General features: G+C 49.5%; 1 protein-coding gene across 1 annotated transcript in view; it reads left to right on the forward strand.

Annotated features, from left to right (window-relative positions):
* The first annotated feature begins 1128 nt into the window (after positions 1 to 1128).
* The window catches only part of LOC119656930, a 32614-nt gene continuing 15684 nt past the window's right edge, over positions 1129 to 18058 (forward strand). Inside the window, exons 1-4 of the mRNA XM_038063624.1 lie at positions 1129 to 1533; positions 1585 to 3441; positions 3501 to 4412; positions 4464 to 4610. Of these exons, the coding sequence (XP_037919552.1) occupies positions 1327 to 1533; positions 1585 to 3441; positions 3501 to 4412; positions 4464 to 4610 (3123 nt within the window). The 5' untranslated portion in view covers positions 1129 to 1326. The remainder of the gene's footprint in view (positions 1534 to 1584; positions 3442 to 3500; positions 4413 to 4463; positions 4611 to 18058) is intronic.

Raw genomic sequence — 18058 nt, forward strand, 5'->3', positions numbered from 1 at the left:
TTGCTGGTCCCTGCTTTTTGAGCAGTGGCGTTTGTTGGTTGTTGTCCACGCAGTATACCAATGTTAACCTTGGATCCAGTGCTTGACGTCCCAACTTTTCCCTTCTTGAGTGTAATCATCTGGCTCTCAATATTTCGGAGATGTACCTCCGTCTGATTAACCAGTTTGTGTGCCGCACAGGGCCCCGCTTTATTGATTTTCGTTTTTTTTTCGTTATTGCTTGTACTCATTTGATTCCCAAGAGTATGGGGTTTAGGAGGTCCGTCGTGCCATAGCCCCCCGTAACACGGTAAGGTCTAACTTACTCATTGAGCCGACCAGGTATCAGTGAGGTTCCGTTCGAATACAGTCAGTTACCCCCGACTCTAAACGATCCAATGGGCACGGTTCGCATGACACCCTGGATTGGGGAAGGTGTTTTTCGACTCCCCAGTCTAGATTCGTAGCGTTTTGTTAATAGTAGGGTCACCTCGTACTGGGTGTGGCTATCACCACTCACTATCGGTCTTGGTAGACGGAAGGCTTGGCCCTTGAAAAGCCACGCACCGCCCTAGAGCAGAGACAGCTCATCCTCAGAGAGACATAGGTTGCCCTCAGGGAGTTATATTCCGCGTCAGTCTATCCTGTAGTGCACTGCGTGACCCCCAGACGAACTCTTGCTAGCCCGAGTTTTCTGATCATTAATCTTTGCTGGTTGTGGTCTTCGTAACAGATTAATATTGAGCCCCTTTGCTTAACTTCCCCAATTATTCCTTCTTGGTGTGGTTATCTGGTTATCAGTGTGTCTGTATCTGATGAACCAGTGCCGCTTGTTTGCTGTTGGTTGGAATATTCATTTGATTCTAATGAGTATGTGGGCCAAGTGCTGAGGTCAGGCTTACTCTCTGATCGATCAGTGAATACTGAAGTCAACTCCCTCTCTCTGTTTGTCTGTGTCCGGTTAAAGCTTTGAAGGGGAGAGAAGCGTTTTAAAATTAATTAATTGTAATTGAAATGAAAACAAAATAACATTTCCCTGCATCAAGAAGCTTAGGACTCCATTCCAGGAAATATAATTGAAAATAAAGAAAAACATAGAAAATACTGTCTTTCATCATTGTGTCTGTAGTCGGCTGCGATCGCTCTGATTTTTCAAAAATGCAATTGAATTCCAGGCGATGTTTTCTTCTGCTGACTGAAAGCAAAAAAATTGTTGGATGAAACTAACTGAGAAAAATTTAAAGTTTATCATTTAAACGAAACAAAAATAATTGCAATTTATAGTGCAAAAATAATTTTCATCAATATTTATATTCACGCTCTTAGTAGACGAATTAATGCGGAAAGATGGCATTCTCAACTCAAAAAGGTTTTTTGAGGATGGACTTCATAAATGATGTCTGCAGAGGCCCCAATCAAGACGATGGGAAAGGATATAAAGCTTCATTAAAAACATATTCATCCTGTACGGATTCACGGGCTTGGAGTTTATCTAGAGAAAATCAAACAAAATATCTACAAGACTTAGTCAGCTGTGGAACATGTAGAGGAGGGGTAAGATATTATGTGAAAATGTTCTATTGCTAGACTAATACAAGAAAACAGCCTTACAGTGACGAGGGAAGGGGCGACGGGGAAGAAATGCCAGGACACCCTCGCTCAGATAGACATAAGAGACCAGGGAGGGGACCTGTGAGGGGACCCGATCATGTGTTGCAGTCAGCTGGACTAACAGGTGACTATGGGACAGGCGAAGCTGGAGTAGGTAATTTAAAACCTGGAGGAGAATATGGACCTGATCAATTTGATGGTGGTATTGGCGAAGTTGGTCCAAGCAGAGCTAGTCCAACGAGATACGATTCAAGTGGAGCCGGACCAAGTGGTGTTACTACAGGTGATAGAAGCTTCGGGCCTGGCGTCACTACTGGCACGGGTGGACCTGGATCGATCGGACCTGTCGGTGTTGTCACAAGTGGCAGCGTCGGCCCTACAGCAATTGTATCTGGTAGCCCTGGTAGTGGTGCGACAGGAAGTAAAGGTATTCCTAGTGGCGCTGGCACTGGGAGACCAGGGAGTATTGTACCTGTTAGTGGACGTCCGGGTACCTTTGGACCAGAGAGTGGTGGGCCTGGCAGTGTCGGTTCTGCAAGCAGGGGTCCTACCGCTGGAGGAGCAGCAAGTCAACCCGGAAGTTTCGGACCTGGGAGTCAAGTACCAAGTATTGGGAGACCTGGTAGTCTAGGGCCTGGTACCGGAGTAGCCAGCAGTTACACACCTGGTAGTGGACTTGGCAGTGGAGTACCTAGCAGTGGGAAGCCTGGAAGTGTAGGCCCGGGTAGTGGAGTACCTAGCAGTGGGAAAAGTGGAGGACCCAGTAGTTTCGGGCCTGGAAGTGGAGGTCCTGGCAGTGTAGTCTCAGATGGAAAAGAACTGACTAATGAAGGGACTGTCAATATTGCAACTGGTAGTTTTGTACCCGGCAGTGGAGTTGCTGGCAGTACCGCAGCGGGAAGCAGGGTGCCTGGCAGTTTTGGTCCCACAAGCGGTGGACTTGGCAGTATCGCATATACTGGAGAGGGACCCGGAAGTGGAGAACATAGTATCCCCGGGATTGGTAGCGTTGCTCCTGGAAGCGTTGGACATGCTACTGTTGGTTCTGATACTTTTGGCGCAGGTAGCATTAGACCACCAACTGTTGCACCTTCCACTGCAGATAATGCCACAGGCGCCCCCGTGAGTGGACCATCAGGAGCTCCAAGTGCCGGAATAATGACAAGTGGCCATTCAACTTCTTCAGGGGGCACAAAACGTCCCAGCATAGGAACGGGCCGTGGAAGAGGTTCCGGTGGAGTAACAATTGTTGAGGGACCTGTAAGTGGGGGTCCCGGAAGCACTGTCAGCCCTGGAAGGAGTTCAATGGTAAATGGTAACAAATATCCTGATGAATCTAGCCAAGGATATACTGGAAAAGGAACTCCAAGCACCGCCCCAGGAACAGGTAGAGGAAGTCATGTAAGCAGTGAACATCCCAGCGGCTACCATTCAGCTGTTCCCGTTCTCAGCACGGAACAAAGTTGGGGAGGTCTTATTACAGGGCCTGGAACGATTGAAGTCGAAGGTGGAATTATTCCAAGTTACAGCAAATACAGTGGTACTCCTGGAGGTGTAAGCTCACATGTCATTGCTTCGGGCGGCATGGTTGTAGGAGTTGGAGTCAGTGATAGTAAAGTCACTGGCGGTTCAGGCCGTGGAAGTAGTCATCTAAGTGGTGTGGTTGGTGGGCCAAGCACTGGTGTAGTTACGGGCGCAGAAAGTGTAACAGCAACATTAGGTGGCAGTGGTGGTGTAGTAAGCGGAGGACCTGGTTCTAGGGGACCATCACAAATAAGTGGCGGTAGAGGAACAGGTGCACCCAGCGCTGTTTTTTCGATTCCTTCTCACAAGGGCTCGGGAAGGCCATTGGTAAGTTGTAAAGTTTGGATTGCCAGAAAAAATACTTTTCAAAAATATATTGCAATCAGGTTGGTCCACTCCTTTCTGGGGATAGTTTGATCGAAGCGGCATGCCTTAAGCTAGATGAAATCAATGCTGTTGTACGAGAGAATAATGAACTGAAAAAACAACTGAAATATTCAAATGAAAAGCTAGAATGCATATGTGCGGAGAACAGTAGGATGAAAGGGATTGTTTCTGATACTTCAGTAGGCAGTTTAGGCCCATTGGAAGAAGAGCTAAAGATATTGAAAGCAAGGGGAAACTTCTCTCCGGAAAATGCGATTAAAGTGATTAGAATTTATGTTGATGACATAAAGGCTCATAGTCGTAAGGCTGACATGATTGCGGCAGAAAATGATTCACTGAAGCAACAACTAGCCAAGCTTGAAGCTCGCATACAGGTAACAACATTGCCTGCTGAAAAGGAGACAAGTACGGATATCAATTATTTACAAACAATGGTAAATAACTTGCGCAATGAAGTCATTCAACTGCGTGTGATTGAAGAAGATTGCGCTCGTATGCGAGTCGAATATGACAAACTGAAGCAAAGCATGAAGGACATTGGTAGCCCGGAGGACCTATACAATATGAAGAAGACATCAGCGGCCCTTCGTGAAGTCAAGTGTGATCGAGATAGACTACGCCATCTGATTAATTCCATGGTTGGGATCGAGGACGATATTCGAAAGATGAGGGAACGCGCAGAGAAAACGGATCAGTTGGAGAAGCAATTGGCTGATTTAAAGGGCGGTGGTGGGGGCATATGTGGTATGAGTCGTGAGGAAATGAAAAACGAAATCGAACGTTTGAAGCGGGAAAAGGACGAAGTCCAGCAGAAACTCGATTGTGTCATGTGTGCAGAATCGGACATGACTAATATGCAGGATCAGCTAAGGGAATTCGATAGGGTTTCATGCGAGTTACACCTATATAAGGTACACTTAGATACGTAGCACCAAATCTTCACTATAAATTTTCACTTCCAGATTCACTACAATGAACTCATAAATGAGCTGCGTAGAGTCAGCACTAGACTCCTTCAGCTTGAACCCGAATTGGAGGAAACTAGGCGTAGGCTTGCCCTCGCTGAAACGGCAATATGTTCCTATGAGAAACAAATGGACGAACTGATGGTAAGAGATTGCATTATTGCAAAGACATATTTAAATTTAATCTTTACATTAAGTGTCTTATGAATAGAGCAATTTGCAAAGATTGTCGGGGCATTTGTTGTTGATTATACAACATTATGAGAGGCTTCGTCGTATTGCCTCGATCCTACTTGTAAGTTACGAGAAAGTTTCTAAGTCGTTTTCATGTGTTTCTCATTGCCTTCTCTCTTGATACCTGTAGGAAAGCAAGTTGAGGCAAGACCCCAATTTCCGTAAATACATTTCTGCAAGATTGTGAAGTGAGAAATCTTAAATTATACGTCATGTTCTAAATTTTCTGTTATTTTTTAAATTAAGATATGTAAATGAAGCGATTATTAAAGTGAACTTATAGTGATTATATTCTGGCGTATTTCTTTACTTAACAATCTTGTTGGAATGTTATTTTCATATTTCTTAACCTCCTTTCTTCGCCTTGAATCGGTTCCTAATCCCGCATCGGGAACTAATATGAGCCCCCTCCAGCTTGCATAGGTCGAAGTTACTTCATTCCAATGTCACAACAGAAAGGGTTGCAACTTCATTGTAGGCTTTATTCCGTTCATCATCGAGGTCTAGATGTGTCTCCCTCTCTTGTCTCGACCGTCAGTTTTGTTTAAGTGGATTGTTACGATGAGAGTTAAGTAATTAACATTACTTATATTTTTATTAAAATATTTAAGCGAACATTTAATATTAATGGTTTTACATATTATTAGTCCTAATTCTAATCAGCGAACTCAACTCCAATTCTAGTCAGCGAACTCAACTCCAATTCTATTTTTCAAATCAAAAAGACTTCAGTGACATGTCTGAAAAACATAATTACTGCGATCTTCCACTCCCTTGGCGTGCTACGCAAAGTGGATAGATCCGCGCCATCTATTCGCTCGCACTCGCAACATTCGAAATAAATTTCGAATGTTGCGAATCCTGCCGCGCCACATCACTCCGCCCCCAGATGAAACCTAGGGGGTTTCAGCGACTGATCCCCGAACTTCGTTCGCCGTTAATCCACAAAGCGGACACGACGTTGCTTCGGGGCGCACGCGGGTTTCAGCCTGGACAAAGAGACCGCCTTTTTGTGACCACCGATCTCGAGCTGGAAGAAATGTTCTCCCCGCTCGAGAACGCGGTACGGGCCCTCATATGGAGGCTGCAGCGGCTTCCGGACGGCATCCGTTCTGATCAGCACATGCGTGCATGTGTCCAGTTCATTGGGCGAACAAGCAGGTATGGACGAGTGTCGAGTGGGTGGTGGCGCCTTGATGCGCCGGAGATTGTCCCTCAGCAGACGCACCAACCCCGACTCCGTGAGACCCGATCTCTTGTCGAAGACCGGATCGCTTGGGAGTCTTGGGTTCTCCCCGTAAACCAGCTCCGCGGGGCTGGCAGCAAATTCCTCTCGGCGGGTTGTACGAAGGCCGAGTAGGACGAGAGGCAAGACTTGCGTCCAGGACGGGTCGTCGCGTGCCATAATGGCGGCTTTCAGCGTCCGGTGCCAACGTTCCAACATCCCATTGGATTGTGGGTGGTATGCCGTAGTCCGCTGGCGTTTAAAACCAAGGAGTTTGCCTAACTCGGAGAAAAGGGTGGACTCAAATTGCATTCCCTGGTCAGTGATGACCACTGCAGGGACGCCAAAGCGAGGTATCCACTCTCGACAGAGGGCTTCAGCACATGATTGCGCCGTAATGTCTTTCAGAGGTATTGCCTCAGGCCACCGCGTGAACCTGTCGATGATTGTGAGGCAATACTTATAACCGTGCGAGTCTCGCAAAGGCCCTATTATGTCGAGGTGTATGGTGTGGAAACGCTTGGTAGTGCGGGGGAATGAGCCCACTTCTTTCCTTACATGCCTGGAGACTTTACACTTTTGGCATGCGATGCACTCTCTGGCCCAGGAATTAATATCCTTGTTCATGGAGGGCCAGAAGTATTTTCCGGTGACTAACCGGTTTGTTGTCCTGATGCCGGGGTGCGCCAAGTCGTGAACTGCGTGGAACACTTCCTTGCGAAATGTGGCCGGAATGTATGGCCGAGGTCCCTTTTCCGAGTCTTCGCAGCAGAGCGAGAGGTTTGAGCCGAAGATGGGCAACTCCCGAAATTTGTATTTGGGGTTGGACTTGAGGCTCTGAAGTGCTGCGTCATCCACTTGCGCCTTGGCAATAGCCGAGAAATCGAGTGAGGCGGGGATGTTAACTTCGGAGACACGAGACAAAGCGTCAGCAACAATGTTGTCCTTCCCGGACACGTGCTGGATGTCCGACGTAAACTGGCTTATGAAGCTCAGGTGTCGAAGCTGACGAGGGGACGCTTTGTCGGGCTTCTGTTTCAAAGCGAACGTGAGAGGCTTATGGTCCGTGAACACTGTGAACGGCCGGCCTTCTAGGGAGAAACGGAAGTATTTGATGGACAGGTATGCGGCGAGCAGTTCGCGATCGTAGGTACTGTAGTTCCGTTGAGCGGGATTCAACTGCTTCGAGAAGAAGCTCAACGGCTGCCAAACTTGGTCCACCTTTTGGTGAAGGGCAGCACCTACTGCGATGTCAGAGGCATCAACAAAAACGGCTAGGGGTGCATCTTGCAGAGGGAATGCCAAGAGTGTAGCGTCAGCCAGTTGTTGACGAGATTTGTCAAACGCGCAGATAGCCTCTTCAGACCACACGATCTCTCGTGTGTCCTTAGTTTTGGGGCCAGACAAGTACGCGTTCAAAATGGACTGGAAATGGGCGGCCTTGGGCAGGAAACGACGGTAGAAGTTTAGCATGCCCAAGAACCTCCTCAACTCCCTCACTGTCTTAGGACGCGGGAAGCTAGTGATTGCTTGCACCTTGTCTGGGTCGGGCTGTATTCCTTCAGGGGAAATGAAATGGCCGAGGAATCTCACCTGTTGTTGAAGGAATTTGCATTTCTCAACGTTTAGGACTAAACCGGCCTCAAGGAGACGTTGAAAAATGCACTCGAGATGGGCTAAGTGCTCAGACTCAGTGGAAGAAGCGACCAAAACATCATCCAAATATACGAAACAGAATTCGAGGTTTCGCAGGACTGAGTGAATGAACCTTTGAAAGGTTTGCGCCGCATTGCACAATCCGAAAGTCATTCGGGTGAACTCGAAGAGTCCAAAGGGTGTGCATATTGCCGTCTTTGGAATGTCTTCAGGAGCTACTGGAATTTGGTGATAAGCCTTGGTTAAGTCCAAGGTCGAAAAGATGCGGCAATTTGCGAGGTGATGCGCAAAGTCGTGGATGAGTGGAATTGGATATCGGTCAGGAACAGTCTGTGCATTTAGCCTTCTGTAATCCCCACATGGGCGCCATTCGCCGTTTGGCTTAGGGACCATATGCAGTGGGGAAGACCAACAGCTGTTTGAGGGCCTGCAGATACCCTGTTGAACGAGTTGTTCAAACTCTTTCCGTGCAATTGCCAGTTTCTGAGATGGTAGAGGACGCACCTTCGAGAAGATCGGGGAACCAGTAGTGATAATGTGGTGCTGCACATTGTGCTTCACTGGTTTGGAGAGACTACAGTTGGTAGTAATCTGGCTGAACTTTTGGAGAAGTGCCCGAACACGAGAGTCGGTAATGTCTTCTAAAAGAACGGAAAGATTATTGCCTGGGTGAGATACCATATGTCCCGACGAATTAAGTTTGGTCGTGGAATCTATAAGAGACTTGTTTTGCAAGTCCACCAGCAATCCATAGTGACACAGGAAGTCTGCGCCTAGTATGGGGAAGCTGACATCCGCCAGGATGAAACGCCACGAAAACGTCCTACGCAAGCCAAGACTCACGTCCACTTGCCTATACCCGTACGTATTGATGCGGGAGGAATTTGCTGCCGCAAGTTTGAGCGGTTGAGGGAAAAGTTGATGATGCTGGGGTACGGGAAGAACCGAAACCTCCGCACCCGTGTCGACGAGGAAGTTGCGCCTGCTGAGGGGGTCGAAAATAGTTAGGCGACGTGGCGCTGCGTTCTGGGTGGCCGCCGCCAAGACCCCCCGCGGACCTAGTTTTTTGCGGTAGAAGAGAATCTACACGGTAGCGTACATCTTGTCGCTTTATCCCCGAATCTGCGGTGGTACCAGCAAATCCCTGGGTCCGTGGACTGTCTTGACGACCTGCTACCTGATCGCCCTTTTCGGATGGCAGACCGCGAGCGTGCTCGCGATCTGGCGCCCGAACGCTGAGCGTCCAACGTCGCCCGCATCTCGGCCATACTGGCTGTTAAAGCAGCAATTTCGCGCCTCAATTCACCCACCTCATCCGACGGTGGTTGAACGGCCGCCAAGGTTGGGCGTACGTACACCTCCTGAACCTGGTCGGCCGTCGCTGCCAGTTCCTCCAAGGAACCGGAGACGCAAGCGAGGATCGCCTGGGTGCCCTCCGGGAGCCGACGCAGCCAGAGCGACTTGATCAGGTCGTCGCCGATCTTGCTCCCACTCAATTGCCTCATTTCACGAAGCAATTGGCTGGGAGTTCGATCACCCAACGTTAAACCTGCCAGCAAGTGGTCTAATTTTGCCGACTCGCTTGCCGACAGGCGCCTGATCAACTCGCTCTTGAGCTGCACGTACGATGTCGACTTCACCACGTCGGACACCAGAAGTATGGACTCTTCGTCCAGGCCGACCACCGCGTAGTTGAAACGGGTCGCGTCCGATGTGATGCCGGACATTTGGAACTGTGCTTCCAAATGCACGAACCACAGTTCGGGGTTCCGCCGCCAAAACGGAGGAACGCGTACGGCGAGGGCGGTCACTTGCGGGTCCGATGGGCCTGCCGTGTCTTTATTGTCAAAAGACATTTTTCTTACAGAGAAGTACGAGATTGAGATGTAAACGCGGTGAGTTTATACTGAAACGCGGTGAACTTTACACCGACACGGCAGGCCGCACCCACAAATGCACGCACGAAACGAGAAAAAAACGAAGCGGACGCTATCCAGCGCAGACCAAAAACACCACCAATGAGAATGGAGGACTCGCGATGCTAAACACCTGCACGCCGTCTCTTGCAGCGATTTCAATTTTTTTATTACTATTTTTTTTAACTGAATAAATAAATAAATATTATATATAAATGAATAATAATTTCACTTAAGTATAACTCCTCGACGGCGGTGCTGGTCGAGTTTGTCGGCTGTAGCTGCGGCGTTGGCGGTGCTGGGGCCGTTCGTTTGTTGCTGTTGTTGATCGTTGTGGCAATGATGACTAGTCCGGTGCGTGAAAGGTGTTGTGCAGGAGGGCGTGCGTACGGGAAGTCGCGTGAAAATCTACTTCTGGAGAGGATCCGACGTGTGTCGCGCAGTACACTGTGTAGAGAAGGTTTTTTCGCGTTTTTTCTTGCCCCTGCTCCGACTCGGGATGTGAAGATGCGACACGTTTTCGTGATGTTTACCACGGCACTCCACACTCAACTGTAGATGCGAACGCGTGAAAATCGCTTGCCGTACGGTCTACTGATGTTTTGGAAGGATTTCTCAGTCTTTGGAAGTTCTATTTCTGCCGTGTTGCTCGGACGAATTTTTGTCGTTAATAGAACTTCACCAATGTCGGCGATGGTGGACAATTATTCACTTTTAATATTGACTTAGAGTGAAATACAATTAACTTATAACAACTAAAACGGCGGCACCTGCTGAGGAGGCGGCGATGGTGGCGGAGCCTTCGGCTCCTGCTGCGATAGCGATGGTTGCAGCGTGATATTGGTGTCGGCTGCGACGGTAGCGGCTACGGCGGTGACGGCGGCGGCTTCGACCTCTGCGGCGATGGTGGAGTTGAGTGCGGCGGCGAAAGTGGCTGCGGCAGCGATGGCGGCTGCGGAACTCTTACTTATCTCCAATCGGTTGTTGCGGCTGCCTGCTGAGCGATTGTGCTTGCGCAGACTGCGATTTGTTGATGGGGATGATGATGTGCTTGAGTTTTTCAATTTTGCAGGTTCTGGGAATTCGGGATCTTAGTTGTTGATGCTGTTGGTGCGAGTTCCGGGGTCACCAATTAAGTAATTAACATTACTTATATTTTTATTAAAATATTTAAGCGAACATTTAATATTAATGGTTTTACATATTATTAGTCCTAATTCTAATCAGCGAACTCAACTCCAATTCTAGTCAGCGAACTCAACTCCAATTCTATTTTTCAAATCAAAAAGACTTCAGTGACATGTCTGAAAAACATAATTACTGCGATCTTCCACTCCCTTGGCGTGCTACGCAAAGTGGATAGATCCGCGCCATCTATTCGCTCGCACTCGCAACATTCGAAATAAATTTCGAATGCTGCGAATCCTGCCGCGCCACAAGAGTTCAACGTTGCATCACGTTGGCACAAAACGGTCAACAAGGCTGTCAATCACCCAAACTCCCCTAACAGGTTTGCCAGTCGTGAATACCGACTGCGCGAGACAATAATGTTAGCAGTTCGGCGGGATGTAGGCCGGGGTTCTTAGTTCTCACATATCATCTCCTTATCAGGATACAGAAATATAATCACGTGCCTTGAGTTAACAAAATTAAACCCACCCCGGGGTAAACTATTCTCATGGAGACTTCACGTCTCGAGGCGGATTGATACCACCGAAGATTTCAATCCCAAACTAGCTAAACTGCCAAACGGCCTTAATAAGAGAGGGGACTTTTTTTTTTTTTGGGAGTAGGGGAGTAGGTCACACACAGACTGTTGGACTTCCGCAACGGCACGCTGGCGGACTATCAACTAAACACCTCCATGTCATCAGAGAACTAGCCTGGAACCGTTTGACACATTACTTCGGGTTAGCCCTCCCGCTCTCCCGGCTTTGGGAGCCTTCAAGTCAGGGAATTCCTTTCACTAACGGGAGGGGAGAGGAGGAAGGGAGTTGTTAGTTCAGGGAACCCCTTACCGTCCGATCCCTCTGCCGGTCGAGTTCAATCTTCTTCGTAGTAAGAAGAGTCCGAATATAATGCGCAATACGATTCCAGCTGCCAGCGCTCTTCAGCATCTCTCTGACAATGTTGTCTGGAGAGAGCTCCCCCTGTGTCTGCATAAAACTGCTGGCGGAGGCCGTCCCACCTCTCGCAAGAGAAAAAGGTGTGTTCAGCGTCATCCGCCACTCTATTGCAGAACACACAATCAGGAGATCGCGTCTTCCCAACCCTGTGCAGGTAAGACTGAAAACCTCCATCCCCACTTAGAAGTTGGGTAAGGAAGTGATCAATCTCACCATGCTTTCTGTTCAACCATGGGTCTAATTTGTCGATGAGCCGCGCAGTCCACTTGCCCCTTGGCTCATTTTGCCAAGAAAGTTGCCACTCGTTAAGGGTGCGTTGACGTTCTTCACGGGCAACCACTTCTCTTAAGTTTTCGCTCTTACGGCGATAGATAGCTTTGCGCTCCTTGGCAAGGAGGGCAACGGGGATCACTCCCACAATCACCATCACAGCCGGTTCGGAGACGGTGCGATAAGCAGACGCCACTCGCAAAGCTCCCCGCCTCTGCACTTGAGCGAGGCGTTTACGATGCACCTTCTTGTCAAGGGCATCAGCCCATACCTCCGCACCATAGAGAAGGACGGACTGCATTGCTCCCATGAGGAGACGTCTCCTAGTTGATATATGACCGCCGACATTCGCCATTAGCCGACTCAAGGCCGCGACTCCTGCTGCAGCCCTGTCCGCGGCTGCTTTGATTTGCTCGAAGAAGCTCATCTTCGAGTCGAGCATTAAACCAAGGTATTTAATCGCTGGTTTTGACTCTATAGTCAACTCGCCGATCGATATGGGACGCAAGGTCGGGATTCTCCTTCTGGTCAGGATGACTACTTCGGTTTTTTCCAGCGCAAGGTTGAAACCGTGAGCAGTCATCCATCCGCTTACCCGTCGCATCAATATGCCAAGTCTGCTTTGCGCCTGTTCAACAGTGCGTCCGGCAACAAGTGCCGCAACGTCGTCTGCATAACCGACCAGGCGCGACTCTTCGGGCATATCGAGTCTCAGCAGACTATCGTAGGAAGCGTTCCAGAAGTCCGGCCCTAGGATGGATCCCTGCGCCACTCCCGACGTGATTTCCATCCTCCTCTGGCCCTCTAGCGTCTCATAGAACAGAGAGCGATCTTTCAGATAATCCCTCAATATCCGCAAGAGATAGCTTGGCACGTGAAAGGAGTTCTCTAGTGTGCCTAGCATATCTGTCCATCTTACGGAATTGAAGGCATTTCTGACATCAAGCGTTATGAGGAGCACTATCCGTCGAGATCGGTGGCTGTGTGCCCGGCTCGATTGAACACATCTACGACCTCCATAACAGCATCCACTGTAGATTTTCCTGTTCTCAACCCGAACTGCCTTGTGGATAAGTCCCCGGCAGCACAGATCGCTTCAGCGAGTCTACCCCTGATGAGCTTCTCGAGCACTTTTCCGGCCGTGTCAAGCATACACAGCGGTCGGTATGCAAACGGAAGCTCCGGGTCTCCTTTACCCTTACTGATCAACGCGAGTCTGGCCACTTTCCAGCGACAAGGAAAAATGCCCTCCTTCAAGCACGGAACACCAGTTTGTAAACTTCCGCCGGGATGCCATCAGGACCTGGCGCCTTCCTGTTTTTCATAGTGAGAACCGCTTCTTCGAGTTCTCCCATTGTGAAAAGGGGGCAATCCACGACGCTTTCCGCGCTATTTACATCAACCCGTACAGGGTGTCTGGGGAACAATGCCCGCACAATGCGGTCCATCTGGTCGGTGCTCAATATGCAGGGCTTCCGCAGAGCCCCCATTTTCCGAGTGACAAGCTTATAGCCAAGTCCCCACGGGTCATCATTCACCTCATTAACAAGATTTTGCCAGCCGCGAGCTTTGCTTTTATTTATAGCGCTGCGGAGTCTCCTTTTTGCAGATCTATATTGTGCCTTTATGGCACATGCCTCCTCGTTGGCGTACAAACGTTGTGCCAAACGGCGGAGCTTATGACACTCCTTCCGTAGGTCGGCAATTTCCGCCGTCCACCAGTACATAGAAGGTTTGTCGCGCCTGGGGCTTTCCGGGGCACGGAAGCCTCACACGCCGTCGTTATCAGATTCATCACTGAATTTACGACGGTGTCAGCTGCGACACCACCACCCCCCGGAATGCCATCCAGCACGGCCCTACCTGTTCCAAGAGCTTCGACGAACCTTCCGATGTTCACCCTCGCGACATTTCACACGCAGGGGGAACGTCATGTTGGTGCTCGCCGGCAAGTAGCGTCAAACACTTCGAACGCAATGTACTGATGATCACTTGCCGAGAAGTCTTCTAGGACTCGCCACTCGTCCACCGATGATGCCAGAGATTCCGACGCAAAAGTGATGTCAGGAATGCTTCCTTCACAAACTGGGCGTGGATCCGGTGTTTAAAATTACGAGCCCGGTTCTCGCCGCCATTTCCAGAATCCGTTTCCCTCTGGAGTCTGATTGAGGCATGCCCCATTCAAGAGCCCTGGCATTAAAATCACCGCCAACCAGGATTCGTCCTTCCGTGCTCGAAACGGCGTCCTCCAGAGCATCAAGCCGGCGCTGAAAGTCCGGAATCGACTAATTCGGCGTCAGGTAAACGCTAAAAAACGTTATCCCTAAACACCGGATCCAGACAAATTCGTCCCCCCGGCCTTGGGCAAGAACACGAAGTCGAACGTCGTCCCGAACCCAGATGGCAGCGGTGCCCGATAAGTCGAGATACCATGAGGACGGGTCCTTGTTTCGGTATTGCTCGCTAATCAGTACTAGATCAGCATTTACTTCCGCAGCGAACTGTGTTAGCAACTGGTGAGCGGTTGCACTCCGGTGAATGTTAATTTGAAAAATGCGGATCATGGCGTTCGCACCCTAGCCCTCTCCAATTCCGCCCTGAAGATCGGACACCGTCCCGAGCCCGCAGTGTGTGCGACGCTTTCGCCAGACGCGCCACGATCCCTGCAGAGAACACAACTCTCGCTTTCCTTGCAAGTATTCGCTTGATGACCCGCTTGGCCGCATCTCCGGCATGCTGTTCTCCTGTCCGGACCCCAAGCTGCTGACGTGTGTCCATAGTCCAGACACCTGTAGCACTTGGTGGGGACTATCCGCATTCGTACCCTGCATACTACTCATCCGATTTTGATTCTCCCGCTGTTAAGGAGTTTCCTCGCATATTGCTCGGGGACTTCCACCACGGCGAGCTTTTGGCCTCGAACATTTACAGAGGTAATACCTACCCGGGCATTGGTCACCTCTGGACATTCACGCTTTAGCGCCTCCTCTACTTCGGCCTTTTCTGTGAGGCAGTCAAGATCCCGTATTTCTAGAGAGCACATGGGTTCTAGGCTGGAAACAAGAGCCTTCTCCCCCAATAGCCCCTTGATCGCTTCGCAGAACGTGCTCTTGTTGGTCGTCTTTGGGCCCAGTACGACGAGAACTCCACCACTCTTCGTTTTCCGTATCGAACACACCTCTGCTCCGTTCTCCTCGGGTTTCATCCTGTAGCGGATTTCACTAAGGACTTCCGCAAATGTCTTGCCTTCCGTCGGCTTAATGAGCAGAGCCGAGGGTCTAGTCCTTCTTCGTTTCCTCGTTTTTTCCGCTACTGGCTTTGGGTTGGCAGCCTCCTTGCTTTTGGACAGACGTGTCTCTGGCGACGGAGTCCGTTGTTTCTTTTTATCCTTTTTCGCCTTCTTTTTTTGGGCCTTGGAGACTACTTCGATAAAGTCTCCTTCAGGTACGTCGTCCTCTTTCCGCTTTTTTCCCTGTTCACTTTGCAGAGGGCTATCTGCGGTCCGTTTGACGCAAGCAGCATTCTCAGCGGAGAGTGCGACTGTTTCTGCTCTACAATCGTCTTCCGCTGCTCTCCAGGTTTGTCTATAAAAGGAAATGCGGTCCAGTAGTTCCTCCAGTTCCATCAGCCCGTTTTTGACGCCTTTGCTGACGTTCCTCTGAAGGAACGTTGCCGACTGCATACGTTTCACCACTGCTGCGCACTTTCTGATGAGCCTTTCCTCTTCGGCTCTAGTGAGGACGGTCGAATGCACTTCCACTCGATTTGTGTCCAAATCCATCTGCTGAGGACTAGCGTTTCTCACTGAGGTTACTTCCAAAACAGGGGCACTGCAAGGTAATGGAGTTGCCATCTCCGCACGGTCAGTCACGCCACTTGATGAGGCTTCCTCTTTATTTGGGCGCCCCGGTGTCTCATCGGGTATATCAGCCCTCGTTGCCTCTTTCACTGATCGCTGCGGTGAACGACGCATTTTTGTGCTCCGCCCAAAAGCATCCAGCTCTTCCTCCTTGTCTGTTGTTTCGTCGTTTTTTTTTATAATTTTCTGAATATTCTCCATGAAAAAGGTACCAGCGCATCGTGTGCAAGGGAGCGGGCCGCAATAGTCAAGAACGGGTATACCCTCGGGAACACAGCCCCTACCCCAGTTCCCTGAGGCCTGACCTACGCTTAGCTGATCCCGGAATTCACGGACGGATCAGCGCTCGCTCGGGACAACGCGGTCTACTAACACCGGCTCAATGCACACTTCCCGACCAGGGTCCCGAAGGGGCTGGCTCCTGATACACGTCGCAACTACCACCTTGGCAGAGCTACGCTCACATCACCCCGTAGACGCCGACAGAGAGTTGTCGACGGCTCCGGAGACTCCCAGTGTGTCCCGACGTGTACCGGTCATTCGCGGTTCGCTTTTCACCGAGAAGCTTTCTCGAGGCTACTACCTAGGACGCAGGTATGCTGCCAGCTAGGGGGCAGAACTACTTACTCGGGCACCTCGGGGATGTCACACCCTGTATCGTAAGCGACCCGTTTAAAAATCGCTAACGACCCCTGGGGACAATAAGGGAGGGGACTAAATCACAAAAACTTAACGCGTGCGGGATGGACGGGGAAAGATTAACTCTGAGCTGATTCTGACATCTACGCGGCGAGTGGCCTCTGTCTTTCTTTCCTCTTCATGGGCGCCAGATGATTTGGTATATATGAACCTTATCATCATCGTCAACGGCGCAACAACCGGTATCCGGTCTAGGTCTGCCTTAATAAGAAACCCCAGACATCCCGGTTTTGCGCCGAGGTCCACCAATTTCATATCCCTAAAAGCTGTCTGGCATCCTGGCCTACTCCACCGCTCCATCTTAGGCAGGGTCTGCCTCGTCTTCTTTTTCTACCATAGATATTGCCCTTATAGACTTTCCGGGCGGGATCATCCTCATCCATACGGATTAAGTGACCCGCCCACCGTAACCCATTGAGCCGGATTTTATCCACAACCGGACGGTCATGGTATCGTTCATAGATTTCCTCGTTATGTAGGCTACGGAATCGTCCATCCTCATGTAGGGGGCCAAAAGTTGTTCAGAGGATTCCTCTTTCGAACGCGGCCAAGAGTTCGCAATTCTTCTTGCTAAGAACCCAAGTTTCCGAGGAATACGTGAGGACTGGCAAGATCATTGTCTTGTACAGTAAGAGCTTTGACCCTATGGTGAGACGTTTCGAGCGGAACAGTTTTTGTAAGCTGAAATAGGCTCTGTTGGCTGACAACAACTATGCGCGGATTTCATCATCGTAGCGGTTATCGGTTGTGATTTTCGACCCTAGATAGAAGAAATTGTCAACGGTCTCAAAGTTTTATTCTCCTATCTTTATTCTCCTATCTTTATTCTTCCCGTTTGACCTGTGCGGTTCGATGACTCTTGCATCAGAAAAATGTAGAGGCAGTCCTGCAGCTTTGTCAGCCTCGCTGCCAACAAATAGGAGGAGGCTTTGGCATGCTGCAGTTTAATTTGATCAATCTTTATGTTTTTCGACATAAACTTAGTCTAATGTATAATGGAAAACTGTTAGAAGCGTGTTCTGCGGTCCGCGTGTGGCGGGGTTTCCCCCCACACCTTACTGCCGGGTTTCCACTACACCGTACCGCTAGAGACTCGATCCCTTCGCGTTTGATTTCTCTGAGAAAAGGCGCACTTGGAGGTGCAACAGTTCCTATGTATTCATTAATGAAAGATCTTATCTCATCCCGTAGAGCATTTATCTGTTTTCACTTAACACGTTCACTAGTTTTCAGTGTCTGGTTCGATCACCCGAACTGGCATCAAATTAGTTCCGTTTACGTCTCTGGCTTCCCTTTCTCCCGCCTGTTCGATAAATGGTGTAGGAGAATGTATCTTTCGAAGGATCCTTTCCTGGTTTCTTCTTATACTAAATTTATAATTGATGAAGCAGCAACGGCATTTAATTAATGATTTCCGTTGCTTTCCGCTCTATTGGCCTTGGATGCTGAATGTTTAAATTAGTCCTCAGCTTTCTGATTTCAGGCCTTCCTTCAGATAGCGCGGATACCATTTAGCCACTGCGCAACTGACGCCCGTCTTCTTCCTGACGTACTTTTACTGGTCTGTCCTTTTTGAACAAGGACCTTTGTTAGATGCGGTCACCACC

Source organism: Hermetia illucens, chromosome 5 (assembly GCF_905115235.1).
Source record: "Hermetia illucens chromosome 5, iHerIll2.2.curated.20191125, whole genome shotgun sequence".
In the NCBI taxonomy this organism is placed as follows: Eukaryota; Metazoa; Arthropoda; class Insecta; order Diptera; family Stratiomyidae; genus Hermetia; species Hermetia illucens.